Raw genomic sequence first — 16,364 nt, forward strand, 5'->3', positions numbered from 1 at the left:
TCAGGTCTCTTAGCAACACTTGACAGATCAGCTGGTAGCCCAGATGCTGTCGTCACAGCATTGCGCTATTGTGCTCTGTATGCGTCTGACAGGAGAGGGTTGTTGGATTTTATTCGAACACCACACCAGTACCACATTTATATGGGTATATGAGTACCATAGTAGCATTTCCCATTCCTGAAGACTGTGAAACCCGATGATTAACGACAATGACAGTGAGATAGCCCCGGGAGACAGGGAATACCTACAAGTTAGCCAGTAGGGGCGGTCTTACAATAAACGTTACCGCAGAGTCCAAGTCACTTTGTACTAATGTATCTTAAACTATTTTAGGCGTGATAATTATCTTTTAAACATATAAACAGAGCTTTTTGAGCTCTGACGCAGATTCGTACTTTGATTAAATTTAACATGAAACGAATTAAATTCGGGACAGCACAGTGGCGCAGTGGTTAACATTGCAATCTGCGTGGAGTTTGTATGTTCTCCCTGTGATATCGTGGATTTTCTCCGAGTGACCCAATTTCCTCCCACAGTCCAAAAACAATGGCAGGTTAGTGGACTTTGGTGTGAGGGTGTGCATGTCTGTGTTTGTGTGGCTTCCATGCAATGGACTGGTGTCCGTCCAAGGTAGAAAAGGTTAGAGAGTGGGTGGATGGTATTACATTTGCATTGCCTGTACTTTGCTTTTTCTGTCTATGATTTATCCCTGTATGATAATAACTTCTGTAGCCTTACGCCAGTTCCATTAGCCTTATAATATATCATTATAATTTTGAGGGTGGGGTTAAAAACATCAACAAACCGGAGTGCTTCAAGGGGAAACAAAAGAATGCCACTTCCCCAATCTAAAAAAAACAGGTTAATTTTTGTAAAACATTTAATTGAAACAGGCCAGTATATTACTAGCTTAATTTGAGGAAAAACTCAATTAATTACTTAATTGATATGCCCTTTCTTTAGCGATGTAATAGAAATTTGTCTTAGTTCGTCGTGGGGCTATTCTTAAGAATAAGGAAAAAACATTCAACCCTGTCAGTCAGAACTGCTTAAACTTCGTCTCGAACTTCATAATAACTGGATGGGAAACTTAACGAATTTTTAGTCTTATAATATCTCAACTCGAAGATTCATGTACAGGATTAAAAAGAAAGTAGTTTATATATACATGTGACCTCAATTACAACGTGCGTCTGTACGTAACAGTCTGAATTTTGCTTCGTCCGCAGCAACGTCAACGTCAACATGTAATCTGAGAAATGTTCTGTGTAGTGTTCCGAGGAGTGTGAGCTCGCCAGACACGATTAGATTAAAATGGATAGTCTTCAGTATAATAGGTTACAACCAGTAATATTTTTAATCTAATATGATTAAAAATGTCAACGCCGTTATTTTTTAGGGAATTTATGTATTTCCGCAAAACATTTACAAAGTGCGTTGGCTCTAGAGAAGAGCCTGTACGAAAAATCCAAAGGCCAAACGACACCTGTCGATCCGACACCGGTACTGCGTAGAGGCCTGATTCAAATACTGTAAGAAATATAATTCGAATTATAGTTCTGGAGAATATGGATTTACTACTATTACTGAGAAATAGTTTAAGGCACAGGACATTGCTTTCTCAAGGGGAAAGTTCAAACTTGCATTCAGGACTGCTTGGGGAGCACATGCATGTACTCTATAAGAAAATCAGTATCAATAATCAAGCATTGATTTGGATCCCCTTTCTAGTAAAAGTAATGACACTGCCACACCAATCTGACCTTAAGGGTCATTGAACATAAGTACTGCCTACTAAGGATTCATATCATATTATCCATATCAATAAATGAATTGAAGACAGTAATGTATAATAGAATAATTCAAGTGGGTAGCTGCCTCAGCATGCGTACGCTGCAAAGGAACAAGTAATAGGTTAATTCCATTCTGAAAACAGTTAGAATAATAATTGCTTACACATAAATAGCACTTTTCTGGACACTCACCTCAAAGCACTTTACAGGTAATGGGGACTCCCCTCCACCCCCACCGATGTGAAGCACCTACCTGGATGATGCAACAGCTGCCATAGTGCGCCAGAACCCTCACCAAACACCAGCTATCAGTGGAGAGGAGAAAAGAGTGATGAAGCCAATTCGTAGAGAGTGATTATTAGGAGGTCATTATTGGTAAAGGCCAATGGGAAATTTTGGCCAGGACACTGGGGTAACACCACTACTCTTTTCAAGAAACACCCTGGGATTTTTAATGGACCTCAGTTTTACATCTCATCCGAAGGACAGCGCCTGTTTACAATATAGTGTCCCCGTCACTTTACTGGGGCATTAGGATCCACACAGACCACAGGGTGAGCACCCCCTGCTGGCCTCACTAATACCTCTTTCAGTAGCAATCTTAGTTTTTCCCAGGAGGTCTCCCATCCAGGTACTGACCAGGCTCACACCTGCTGAGCTTCAGGGAGTTGTCAGTTGTGAGTTGCAGCAGGGTGATATGGCTGCTGGAAAACAAATCACGCTGAGTAAATGATTAATGAGTAAAATACAAACTACACGTGTGTACAAAGTAAATAGGGAGTCTGGAAAAAACTCCTCAGCTCCTCAGAAACTTTTTGCTTGTTTTCAAAAAGTGGCTGGATGAGATATGTGGATCTCTGAGGTACTAATAATCATATATGTTAGATGGCTCAAATGGTCTCTGTTTTTTTTGTAACATTATTCTTTATACTTTATTCTTTATTCTTTATACATTATACTTTCAATAACCACTTATTCAATTCAGGGTCATGGTGGCCTTGAGCCTATTCCAGGAACATTGGGTGCAAGACAGGATACACCCTGATAGGATGCCAGTGCTTTGCAGGGTGTTCACAGGCACAAACATGCACACTCTCACCAGATCCAATTTTATAGAGACCAATTGGCCTAGCAGAGTGTCTATGGACTGTGGGAGAATGCCAGAGCATATGGGGGAAACCCACGCTACATAGAGAGAAGATGCTAACTCCATTCCAGGAACTGAACCTAGGGCCCCAGCGCTGGAAGACAGTACCGCACCACCATGCCTCCCAACATTGCTTATGTCATATGGACATAATGTATTGGCTCAAATAAAGTCTGACAAACGTGCATCTGAATTCTCATTTGGACCTTAATTTTGATATTTTTGCATGGCTCATTCTATCAGATCCCACTGTTATTTATCTCACTTTTATTGATCTTATTACTTGTGTGTGTTTAGGATGGTTTATGAAGGTGTTAGGTGGATTCTGTGTATTATCGGCTTTATGTTGTGTATTTGTATTTCATGTCTTTAATTGTATAAGCGCACCAAACCAAATTCCATGCAACGGGTTGTTTTGGCAATAAAGTGTTGAACTTGATCTTGATAATATATTGTTATATTATGTTAAATAATCCCAAAAGGCATTGCTGCCAATTATATCAACATAAACTAGCATTATCTAAAGAAATGTCACAATGCGTTCCTTCATTACCGTATTGTGAAGTGTGGGAGCATGTATTGGCTGCTGTTAGAGAGGGAGGGAGAGGTGGAGGGAGTGTGGGAGGGCAGAAGTATGAATTCCTGAGTGTTGCCACTCACGGAGCGAAGGTCACGAGAAGGACTGACAGAAGACTGAAGGAACTGAGAGTTCAGTGAGTTTTTTTTTTCGAGGTTTTTGTGAAGGTTCTCAGAGGGAGAGACTTTTTTTTTTGGAAATCTGAGAATCGTCTGAGAGAGTGTTTTGGAGACGTCTGTTGTTTGGGGGCTGGTAAGGCAGTGTAACTGCTCGGCCATGACAGAGAGGCAACTTCAGGAAGAAGTTGAGTCAGTAGCTCAAAGAAGAGCTTAGGCGTTTGTTTTAATTTATCATTTATTTGGTTGTGGTATTTTGAATTCCCTGCAGTGTAAAATTGTTTGTTGACCTGGACCCGCTTATTTTTTACAGATCATGTTATGACACAACCACAGGAAAGCAAAGACAAGGAAAACAGTGGAAGAGAAGACTACAGCCAGAGGACCTATATCAAATTATACATATCAATAAATGAATTAAAAGATATATAGGTTTAGACTTACTGCGGGTCCTGGAGGAGACTCCATGAATTTCTCTTCTACTTTACAGAAAAAAGGTAATAAGGTATTTTATTCGATTTGAACATTTTCTGTGCAGTAGTAATGTTTCTAAAGTCTGTAGTAATTACATGTTTTGCCAGTCCTGGTTTCGGCTTCTTATATTTTAGTCAAACATGGTTATTCCTTAGTGTTGTCTTGCTAAGGCAAATCTAATTTCTAAGAGGATCCATATATTTTTACGGATAATCAGATAAAATTATCATCACATACTCCTTTACAAATCCATTGGGTTGTAATATTAAAGGTTGTTTACCATTGACGTTGTTAATGGTACATGTTACATACCCATTGAATGTGCTGTTTTTTCTAGTTTTTCTGAATCTACTATGACTCTAGTCGGGAAGGAAGTCCAGTCTTGACTATGTTTTTAATTCCATTACTACCATTAGACATTCTTTGATTTTTTTGCAAGTGATTGTCTTAAACTGTTTAAGTGTTTAACTGTTTAATATAGAATGTCTTGTCTCAGCTATGTTTTAAGCAAGTAATGAGGATTCTTTGATTATTAGATGAAATAGCCAAGGGCAATCGAACATGCTCATCACGTTTCATAAGGTTTTGATTGTCAACTTTACTCATTCAATATTACAACTTACAAACACCTGTCATAATTTGAATTTTACATTGTTATCTTGCTAAGCAAAATTAGCAAGATAAAAGCAACTGTGGATGGGTAACTGCCATATACCGTGGTACGTTTTTCAGAGGTGTACCCAACCCTATAATATATATATACAAATATATAAGAATATATTTGACTGGGGGGTACACCTGTCAAATTGTAACACGGGTGTCCTAAGGCTCCTGTGGCCTCACGATCCTTCTGGCTTTTTGGCATTTAATCTAAAATTATATTATATAATATGGGAATACAGTATGTCAAATATCAATGTAAAAATTATGTTATAGTTAAACAACAGAATTTACCCTTAAAGGAGAATCTTAAAGAGTTCAATTTAAATTTTTAGGGTTTTGGAACAAATGTTGAAATCAACTAAACATAAACATCCGAATGCATGCTGAAATATGTCAAAGGAGCCTAACTCAAAATGAGAAAGTTACAAGGCACTACTGACAGCTGTCCTCAAGATCATCTGTGGGTGACAGGGCCTTCTCTAGCTGTACCCCAGATCTCAGGATTTGTATCCACAGTGATATCAGAGACACCTACCCTGAGTGCATATAAATGTAAACTCAAAACCTTTTTTTTCAGAAGGCTGTTATTTAGTGTCTGTCTCTGCTTTGTTTTCTCATTTCTGTAGCACTTCCAACTGCTTGTCTTTCTCATACTGTATGTATTAACTTTGTAATCTGTGGTCCTTATAACTGTTTTTACACCTACTGTATTGCTTTGAGATCCTACCTTAAAAGGTGCTATTATAAAATAAACCTTTTGTTATTGTTATAGAGAAAAATGATCAGATTTTCCCTGGTTCAGTTTGCTTGTTTTTAAGTAACACCTGCTCCTTTTCTAAAACTTTTTGCTCATGTGCATTTTTGTGTTTTTACATGTATTTAAATCTCTAACACTTTAACAGTCTAAATTTTCATTTGCCTTAATAAGACCAAATTATAGTTTCAGGCTTAAAAAGCTTAGGTTTTCTCTGTTGTTTCTTGTCCTACAGAGCTTCTTTAACTGTGAAGCTCCCAGCATTTTACATTACTCTATGCACAGTTTTAAACTGTTATTACTGATCACCGACTTATTGCACTTGACATGGCTTAATTCACCCTTTCCTGAACGTCTATGACAAGCAAAGCTAGTGCTGACTCTAAAGCGATCTTCTGAAATTTCACTGTGTAAATGATTAAGGACTTAGATTGCTCATGTAAACACAAAATAATTGCTCTCTGAAAATGCCTTTTCTTGTTCGTTTTGGAGACCTAGATCGAAACTGATTTGAGATGTCAAAAAACATTTATTTTCTATTTGTGTTTCTGCTCCAGAAAAATGGTGCATTCTCTACATTGCTTTGTTTCTCGATATTTTAACTTTATATTTAGGCAGAGATTTCAACTATTAATCTTAAACTAATAACTATCAGTAAATACTGATATTTTGCACAACGTTACCACAAAAATATATTTGTATTGTAGCTGGGATTCACTTTTTCCTGTACGTCTCTCCCTACTCTCACCCATTACGATTCGGACACGGAATGGTTAAAGATGGCAACAAGTCAAGCACGCAGAGAGAAGGCAGGGTTGTCTTCCCGCCTCCATTACTAAAAAGCCAAATAGGAGTGGCTTATGCGACATACAGAGTTGTGTAACTGACAGTTTGAGGTAGCCTATCGTGTAAATTTCGCTTTGTTGCTGATAGGTTTAGCCTTCGAAACTCAGCCCCAAAGTCATGTGACTGATTTTCCGCCCTGTTTCATTGGTTAAACGCAAGGATCAGAAGCACCGCCTGGTTAACTGAGATGTGTAGTTTTTAATTCAATTTGAATTTTAACTTTACGTACTGAGTTCGTATTTGGTCAGGGCTTTAAAAAGAGGGAGTGCCAAAAGTCTTCTGTGCCGTCGTCGTGGAAGAATGTTCACTTCGAACGCTTGCCCATCATACGAAAGAAGCTCGCAGGGAGTAGTCTTGTAGTTTCAGACTGACTTGCTGCTTGCCTAATTGTCTGAATACAAGTATGATTACAACAAAGAGCAGGCCAATCTGTTAATTAGTAACACTCATCCTAGGATCTCATTCAGCTGTTTCCTGAAGGAAGCCAGGGTTTAATGACTTTTTTAATGAAATCTTCATTTTCTCACATGGCTTTGGTGAAACAAGTAATGATTCAGGCACACTAGTTTAGAAAATATTTCTTAACAGTAACAATACACACACTAAACAACACACAGCATAAGCACAGAACATACAAGTTACCACTATGTACAAATTTACAAATAAGACATTCCAGTGGCCTGACATCCTAATCGCCCAGAAAACTCCAGACTGTTACCATGTATTGAAATTCTTGAAAATGTATTGTCTTGAAAATGGCTACAAATCCCAAAAATTAGAGATGAGCTGCCTTCAAAACTAAACGGAATACAACCTGCAGTTAAATCTCTCTCTCTGCAAACCTGGATACCACCAGATGAATGGGATGACACTTCCATAGTCACCTATGGCTGCAACAATATCCTAACATTTTGTTTGCCTTTTTGTAGCTTCCTCACATTGTATAAAAGATGTTAAAAGTTTCAGCATAACCAACAGCGTCATCTTCACAAGCATCCTCTTCTAGCTTGGTTTCCTATTTTGTTTTTATAGTTTGTTTCTTCTACCTGCATACATTACCCCACACATGTCTATATTGAATTCCTGTCAAGGGTTTGCCCAGTTTTAAATTATATGTAAATCATTTTGAATGTTATTTGCTGCTTCATCAGTTTTTCCACTTTTGGCAGCATATGCAGATTTGACTAGTTTATAAAACTGGACCAGAATCTAGATCATTGATTTAAACTAGGAAGAGCAGTAAAAGGGTGCCGGATTTACTTGGTATGCCTCTAATTACATTGTCTCAATTTAATCTTTCACACTGTATCTGTACTATATTTTCTTTTCTATTTATCAATCTAAACACACACATCCCCTACCACCTGTATTTTGAGACTGTATTGCTTTATGTAGTACAGTACGTTATAGGAAGCTAAACCAGTTTTGGTTTGTTTTTAATTCTTCCTGTTACTTTAACCTATGTGGTCTTTTAGGACTTGTAAGTTCCACCAGTAGAAATCATCTATGAACTGTGAATCTGGGCTTCAAAGAGTAAGAAGAGGAAGATTATCAGTGAGCGACGACATTAGACTGCAGAGTTGAGGTGGAAATTGGCTAGGGATTGTCTCCGAAAGGATCAAGTGTGAAAAGTGTCCTACAGTACATGAGAACTTTTTATACAAAAATAACAATCCAGGGCTTTATAGGTGAAACAGTCAAAGTAACCTTTCACCGTCCGTTGCACCTAACCTGTCACAGTTTCCAGAAGCACAGCATTCCAAGAAAGAACTGAAACCAGAAGCTTGCTCTGGCTTCTGATTGCACTTCTAATTACAACATATTGTCATTAGATATATTTTAAATTGATGATGTTTGTATGTCCTAGATTAACCAAGACATTTTCTTTTGGTTTCAGTCCTCTTTTGTGCGACTTCCATGAGTTCCCAAGTCAGACTCCAGATTCTCCCCAGCCCTAAGTGCTTGTTTGATGAGCCGGTGACAGTGAAAGTGGAGGGACTTTCTGCCTACCAGGAGGTCCAGTTAAGAGCGAGACTCACTGATCAGAAAAATGTGATTTTTCAGTCTTCAGCCACATACAGGGCGGATGTGAGCGGAAAAATTGATTTATCCAGCTCTCCAGCTCTGGGTGGTAGCTTCTCTGGTGTTGAGCCCATGGGTCTGTTCTGGTCTCTGAAACCAGAAACTCCTCATAAGAAACTGGTGAAGAAGGAGATACTCACCCCATGTCTTGTTCACATTGAGTTGTACAGCTCTGGAAGACAGAGAGAGATGCTTGCCAAGGAGATCAATGAAAGGCACTTTATGGCTGAGGGGGTGCGCAGATTACCCATTAAACATGGAAGAATTCATGGAACCCTCTTTCTGCCACCTGGTAAGAACACATTTTTCTTGTATGAACAGAAAAAAGCAGAAGAAAGTGCTGAGGCCCGGGACTGTTTTTGTCATTTTCTAGACATCGTTTTTTCTACTTTTCTATATTGTTTCCCTAAAAAAAATGATTCCCTTCCAGAATTCTTTGACGTTACATACTGTAGCTATCTATAATAAAATAGGTTTAATTTTAATATTTTAAGAAATATTATGAACCTTTCCCAACCATAACAACTTAATTAGTCAAACCAGTTTCCCCAACCATGTTCCTCAACAACATAAATGAGTCTTTGAGCATTGGAATGATACCAATGGTCTTAGAAATGGCTTACCTAAACACCCTAAACACCTTCATCCAATATCTAACTTGCTTTTTTTGCCAAGGTTTTAGAATGTGCTGTTGCCATACAATATAACAATCACCTCATTGAAAATCTCTTTGAACTCTGCCAGTATGGTTTCATACAATTATATAGCACAGAAACTGCCTTTGTTAATGTTAATAAAGATCTTCTGATGGCAGCTGATTCTGGTTCTCTGTCTACCCTACTTCTCCTAGCCCTTAGCTGCTTTTGAAACTGTTAATCATAACATTTTACTCTCCCATCTTGAGACTGTGTTCGGAGCTTCTAACAACACTCTTAAATGGTTCAACTCTCACTCACTCATCTCAGACACTTCATTTCTCTTGGGGGTTTTAGTTCTGAAGTTGGGTTATTTAAATCTAGCGTTCCCCAAGGTTCAATACTGTGCCTACTACTATTCAGCATCTGCATGGCTCAAAATGTTCTTCACAAACTGCGATGACTGAGGTGTAACGAACAGTTCTTTCCGGATCCTATGCGGACGACACAGTCCGACGGAGTGGGGAAACACTAGGGAAACGTCATGCAGGAATACGGGGCAGAAGACAAGGGGGCGTGTCCAAAGTGCGCTGGTGCACGGGGGAGGTGTGGCCGAGGCGAACAATCCGAGAGAGTAGTCCTTTTGGAATATCCAAAACACAAGGGTAAGTCCAAAACCAGGAGATCCATCAGAAGAAGGAATTAAAAACCACGAAGGCCAGGTCGGAACCGGCGGACGGGGAACGGAGAACGGGGAACGGGGCTTAAAACCTTAACGGGACCAGGCGCTTCCAGGTCCCGGACTCGCACGATATGGAAATCAGATCCAGAGCCCGGAAGAGCGTCAGCGCCTGGCTTTTAAGGTGGGCTGGGAATGGGAAACAGGTGCAGAGAATAAAGTCTTAAGTGAAAGGGCTGGAGCACCCTTAAGGAGGGGGGACTAATATCGTGACATGAGGGTAACCCTCAGATAGTAACCCTATCTGTGGATAGCACCGTTTTTTAATTTCAATCAAAATGGAAGACTTTTTGGATGGTAATCGATCTTGGTTTGAATTTTGACCCAGATTTGCAGAATATTGTTAAAACATCATTCTTCCACCTCAGCAGCATTGCTAGACTGTGTCCTATGTTTTCTTTTCAACACATTTATTTTTTTCTGGAATTAATTGGTACAATGTCCTACTTGATGAGGTACTGAATATAAATCCACACTGAAAGCACTCCAATATGTTCACTCCAGAATTTGGCTACCAGAATCCTGACCAGGTTGCGTGCAAGTGATCACTTTACCTCTGTCTTAGAGTCTTTGCACTAGCTTTCTATTAGGTTTTGAATCAACTTAGAATTTGGGCTCTCAACCCACTAGGTACTACACACACCAAGATTCGACAGGCTCTCCTAGCCACATGCAATTCATTAACGTTAATAAGCATAGTATTTAAGCCCCTTGGCACCATTGCTTATGGCTGAGTTATTGAGCTGCCCTCACTCTCAGTTTGCCCTGTTCTGTGACTTCTGTGTTTTGGTCACATCTTGCTTTCTTGTGATCCTCCTCAGTCCTGCTTCTGTTCCCGGTCCATTTCCTGCTTACTGGCGGTCTGTACAGGCCTGGTCCAGCATCCTGATTATCCTCTCAGCTATACTGCCCCTTCACTCCTTGTACAACCACCTCCCTGTCAGTTAAACAGTTTGGATCATGCATCTGGATCTCTTTATTACTCAAAACACCGCAAACTACCTACCATCTGGCCACAACTAACATACAAGCTGACCAAAAAAAAAGTTACAAAGAAATCAACATTTCTTATCATATCTTGGTACAGTATGCTGTGTGCCTTCTAGCTGACCTTTGTCTCAGGCTGTTTTTTTCTGTTTTCTGCAGGCAAGGGCCCTTTTCCAGGTGTCGTGGACATGTATACTGTTGGGGTTGGTCTGTCAGAGACCCGAGCCTGTCTTCTTGCAAATCAAGGATTTGTGGTGTTTGCTCTGGCCCCATATGGCCAGGGGACACCTAGCAATGTCAGCAGTCTTCATCTGGAATACTTTGAAGATGCATTGAGTTTCCTGAGCAGACGACCAGAGGTTGGAAGTCAGGTTTTCTTTTCAACTCCAGATTGGTACTCTATATTACAGACCTCTTATGGGTACTGTATATTACAGACCTATACGTAGTACAAACATTATTACTTTACTATTCTCTTTAAATACCCTTTATTGTAGGGTAGAAACTAATAATTCATTTTTATATGTTTTGGTTTCAATATTATTATATTTTTATATGATTATTCTACATTGTTTTTCATATACTTGCATTTGTTTTAATTGTTATTTAATTTCCATTTCAAGAACAACACAAAAAACACAAAATTGTCAGTGAAACAAAAACTAAAATGACAGCAAATCCAGTGTAGTGTCTTTCCATTTGTAATGTTAGTTACTCTGCTCTAAGTACAAATAACAAGGAGATGCTGTGTTTTGAATATTATTTATAGATAAAAGGTCAGAAGGTTATAGAGCACATCACATTTCGACACATTTCGAAGATAAAAATGTGTGAGAAAAAGAAAATAAGATCCCAATACTCAATAACAAGAGTAATGTATTTTACACTCAGTGTACTGTATATACAGTATATGTCTATATTGGGGATTTGTTAAATACTGTATGTCATTTGTATTTGCTTCTGCCTTCCTAATGGCTTCCACCATTTTCCTAAATACAGATAGTTTATAGTATACTTAATTTTTTTGTAAGAAAAAGATAAAAGGAAAGGAAAAAGTTTTGTTGTATATTTGAACATGAGGCAACATTCTATATAACTGTACAGGTCTATTTTTCTGCTTATTGTATTTCTGCTATTGCAAGCAGCCATATCACCCTGCAGCTCTCAACAGGCTACCCACTGAAGCTAAGCAGGCTTGAGCCTGGTCAGTGGGTGCCGTCTTTCAGCTGAAACGTTAAACTGAGGTCCTGACTCTCCCTGGTCATTAAAGATCCCCGGACATTTCTCAATAAGAGTAGGGAGTTATCCCGGTGTCTGGGCCAAATTTCCCCCCTCGACCTTTACCGTAGTCTCCAAATTGTCACCATATATGATCGGCTCGCTCTTGCCCTGCAATGGACTGGCACCCCATCCAGGGTGTACCCTGCCTTGCACTCGTTGCTTGCTGGGTAGGCTCCGGCTTTCCGCGACACCGTATGGTATAAAGCAGTTTGGCAAATGACATGACATTACATGTTTTTCTGCATCTTTGCATTGTGTTGTTACTTAGCATGCTTTTTTTTTCCTCCAAAGGTCAAAGGTCCCGGGATAGGTATCCTGTCAATTTCTAAAAGTGGAGATCTGGCTCTGTCTATGTCATCATTCCTATCAGGGATCTCGGCCACCGTCTGCATCAATGGCTGTAATGCCAATGTGATGTTTCCTCTGCATTACAAAGACACAGTCATTCCTCCCTTGATGTTTGATGCAAACAGAGCAGTCCTCACTGAGTCTGGAGCTCTGGATGTCAAGCATAGCATCTGGAACCCGATGGCACCAGAGAACCGAAGAACGCTGATTCCCATTGAGCGAGCAGATTGCAGATTCCTGTTTGTGGCGGCTGAGGATGACAGGAACTGGGACAGTCGTTTCTTTGCAGAGCAGGCAGCCAAGCGCCTGACCGAGTATGGAAAAGACAACTTTGAAGTGGTGCTGTATCCTGGTTCGGGGCATTATTTAGATGTCCCCTACATGCCTCACTGTTTCTCATCTTTGCACGCAGCTATTGGAAAATATGTAGTGTGGGGTGGTGAGCCCAAGAGTCATGCGGAGGCACAGGTAGATCTCTGGGGGAAGATCCAGGCATTTTTCAGGGAGCACCTTGATACAGCATGTAGCTTCGGTAAGGCAAAGCTGTAAACTGGAACACCTATATGCCCCTCTGTGTGAAATAAGCCCTCCAATCCAAACAGACCCCAATGAGAAAATATTGGATCTAAAGTACAGTGACCTGTAAAAGTATTCAGCCCTTACCTATAGTGTCTTTTTTGCTGAAATTACAAAAAAATTTTAAATGCAATATTGTATTCAAGAATTGAATGCTCCGACTGAAGTCTTTCAAGGGTGAGGTGATTTACAGTTAATGTCAGTAAAAACTAAAGACAAAAAATGCAATTAGTTGATTTCAGTTTTGGTTAGCAATTACAGCTTCTGGGTAAGTGTATATCAACATTGTATACTGGCTTCATGCAACTTTTACCAATTATTCTAGGCAGATTTCCTTAAGCTCTCTGATATAGCTTGTTGATTGCTTTGATCGCTTATTGACAGCAGCGTTGTATTTTAAGTCATTGTCCTTCTGAAAGGTAGTTTCTTTTGTCATAGTTTTAGGTCTGAAGCAGGTTTCCCCTAAGAATTACCAGTATTTTTCTCCGTCAGTGTTCCCCTCAATCTTGACAGGCTTATTCTTAAAAGTATTATTACATTTATAAATACATAATTGTTCTATTTTCTATAAAACATTTTATTTTAATTAAGATATTGAACATACAAATGTCGAAGTGCGTTTTACTGTATCAACAAGGAGTCATAATGCCGCTAGAGGGGGCTGTGCTACTTTACCGTCGGTCTGCTGCTGTTTCAAGGTTTGCGGTAGTTTCCCGAAGTCTCAATATCAACCCTGTTGTGCAAGGAAATTGATGACGGGAAAACGTGTTCTAGTGGGGTTTGTAGATGCGTTATCTATTACTATATTAAAAAACTAACATAAAAAAGTAGTAAAGACAAAACTTGATCCCCTGTCATTATATTTGTAAAAGGCATCAGTTGCTGTAACGCTCTAAGTATTCCGTCAGTGCACAACGCCATATGAAAACAGTGCATTGAAGTCCACGGTGAAAATTGTCCAAGAAAGACGGTTTATGACAAGCATGTGTGAAGGTCTCAGTGTGGCACAGGATTAGAGCCCGAGTGGTCACAGTTATTATGACCTCATGGTGAGGGGTGGGAGGGAGAGAATCTTTGACTGCTCGGAGAGGTCTGTCCATTTCCCTTGTTTACTGTACCTAAAGGTCAAGTCAAGTCACCATCAGGATTGTGAAGGCTAATCCCAAAGTACACTTTGCTGAAACTGGCCAGCCGCTCTTAACATTATTGGCTGAAATCTACAGCTGAGCTTCCATTTAAGCTGTTCTTAAAGCAAAGCATGAAAATGTGCAGTTAAAAGAAATATTGTCTAAAATAATATATATATATATTACTTTAAAAAATTGAAACTACCAAACCTCCAGTATTCCTGTTTTTTCATCACTTACAGTGAGTTGTCATTTTTTTTTCTTTAATTTCAAAATTCCTAATTTTTTAAATAAAATTAAAGTCCTAAGAGTATTTTTGACCTTAATTAAGAACAAATTATAATGAATTAATTATATGAAAATATTGTTAGATATTTTAAATTATGTGACACAAAGTCTAAGATGAAGAATGTGTGATCCTTTCTACAACTAAGTGTTTAATTTAGTGTATTTAAGAGCTTTATAAAATATATGAGTAAAGGCTTAAATTATTTTTATTTCCTTTTGCAAACACTCTGAGCCTCCTTTTGAAGTTTTGTATAGTCTGGGATTCTTAAAACAGACAAAAAACCTGTGAACCTTGTGATTAATGAGGCAATGATTATATTATATTTTTTAAATCATATTATTTTTTTTAGTCAATCTATTTGTGTTATCAAAAACCTTCGGGATGTGTCTTGCCAACTAAATTGGAAATTAATACAATGAGATCTCACATAGCAATAACGATCTGGGATTAACAGAACATTACAGTAAGACAGACTGCTTCAATTGCAAAGAACTAGGACAGAATAAGGCAGGAATAATTAAAGATGAAAAAGTATCTCATTAATGTCATTTTGTGATGTAAGGAATAAGAAGCTGATAATGCAGTGATTTTTTTCTCATTGTAAAGAAAAAAAGAATGTGTATAATGTACAGTAGCAAGGTGAGTCGTGGTGACAGTCTTTCATGTTGAAAATGGGTTTCTGAACACACTAACACCAAGGCTCAATGAAATAAATTGTGTTCCTCAAAGGCAGGCTGAAGGGGTCTGTAGCCTGCTGTCATCTTTCTCAGGCTCCTAGTGAACCTTTTTATCTGGGTTACACTGCTTATCCAACCTGTCAATTCAAACCAGGTGGTCCTCTATCATGAAGGCTCTTATTCCTGTTTTTATTTTCTACTGAATCTCAACTCCTTTAGAGTTTGCTAACCAGCTCTTTCACATTTTAAAAAGCAAGTTCATGGGTCATTATTTGGTAAAACGTTGCCTTTCTTGGATCCTTTTCAATGTCACACCAGCATCTTGCTACTTAATTGCACTTTGGAAATTTTCTTCAGAACAATATGAAGCTAATTGCAGTACAGTATGTGAATAGAATAGTTACAAATAGGGTATAAGAATAATTATAAAATAAGAAGTGTGAATAGAATATCAAAAATCAAATCCTGACACCAACTCTCTATTCAAGCAAATTCTAAACTCAACAATCATTTCATCCACTGTAGTCATGGACACAATTACAGTGTTTTACTATTATTTACAGATATTTCCAATTTCTGTGTACCAGAGTTCTGTACAGACACAGAAAACACAGACCCCTCTTTAAAATTGAAACACAAAAACACCTTAAAAGGGCAATTAGGAAATCTGTGTCTTATCAAATAAGAATCTGGTCTAAGACTAAATCACTCTGTAGAACACATGCTAAATCAATGCAAACTTATTTCCTAGATGATTCCAAAATAATCAACTGGTCCATTTTCCCTTAGGTTAGGGAGAGTAAGGTGCTTAAGTGTTTAGTTGACCTGCTCAAGCAAGGCATATGAAAACTGCACCATGGAACAATGACATTTCATACATAAGCAAAGGGAACCACATGGAGACATTCCCATTGGACAACGACTGTACATACTGTATTGACCGCGGGCTTCGGTACGGAATGGAACAGGCGTGGGACTCAGGGAACGGGGTTGAACAACACATTTAATAACCAGAACCGGGGAAAGGTACACACACAGGGACAGAGGTTACAGCGCTGCATCTACACACACACACGAAGGCAAGAGCCTGTCTCTCAGCCTCCGTCCCACTATATGCAGTCTCGTAGTCCCGCCCCCAGGCGCTGTTTTCAGGCCGCCTTGCGTGCCCTTGGCTAAACCGCCCCGTGTGGCGCTACAATACCATACCCGAGGTTGTTACTGTACATGGTGTCTTAATTAAACTGCCTTTTGAT

The 16,364-nt window shown here is 39.0% G+C and overlaps 1 protein-coding gene across 4 annotated transcripts; it reads left to right on the top strand.

The window, feature by feature from the left end:
* Nucleotides 1-95: 95 nt before the first annotated feature.
* acot20 (acyl-CoA thioesterase 20) lies at nt 96-15,173 on the top strand. Of its 4 annotated transcripts, none has more exons than XM_015350905.2 (5): nt 96-553; nt 3,947-4,130; nt 8,268-8,744; nt 10,973-11,172; nt 12,386-15,173. In XM_015350905.2, the coding sequence occupies exons 2-5, from the start codon at nt 4,100-4,102 to the stop codon at nt 12,989-12,991; spliced, it is 1,314 nt and encodes a 437-aa protein (XP_015206391.1). In that variant the 5' UTR covers nt 96-553; nt 3,947-4,099; the 3' UTR covers nt 12,992-15,173. The 4 variants fall into 4 exon arrangements, with proteins under 4 accessions (XP_015206391.1, XP_006632572.2, XP_015206392.1 ...); XM_006632509.3 differs by lacking the exon at nt 96-553 and adding an exon at nt 3,558-3,653; XM_015350906.2 differs by lacking the exon at nt 96-553 and adding an exon at nt 3,660-3,769.
* Nucleotides 15,174-16,364: the final 1,191 nt, after the last annotated feature.

The sequence above is a fragment of the Lepisosteus oculatus genome, chromosome 8 (assembly GCF_040954835.1).
Source record: "Lepisosteus oculatus isolate fLepOcu1 chromosome 8, fLepOcu1.hap2, whole genome shotgun sequence".
NCBI classification, from domain to species: domain Eukaryota; kingdom Metazoa; phylum Chordata; class Actinopteri; order Semionotiformes; family Lepisosteidae; genus Lepisosteus; species Lepisosteus oculatus.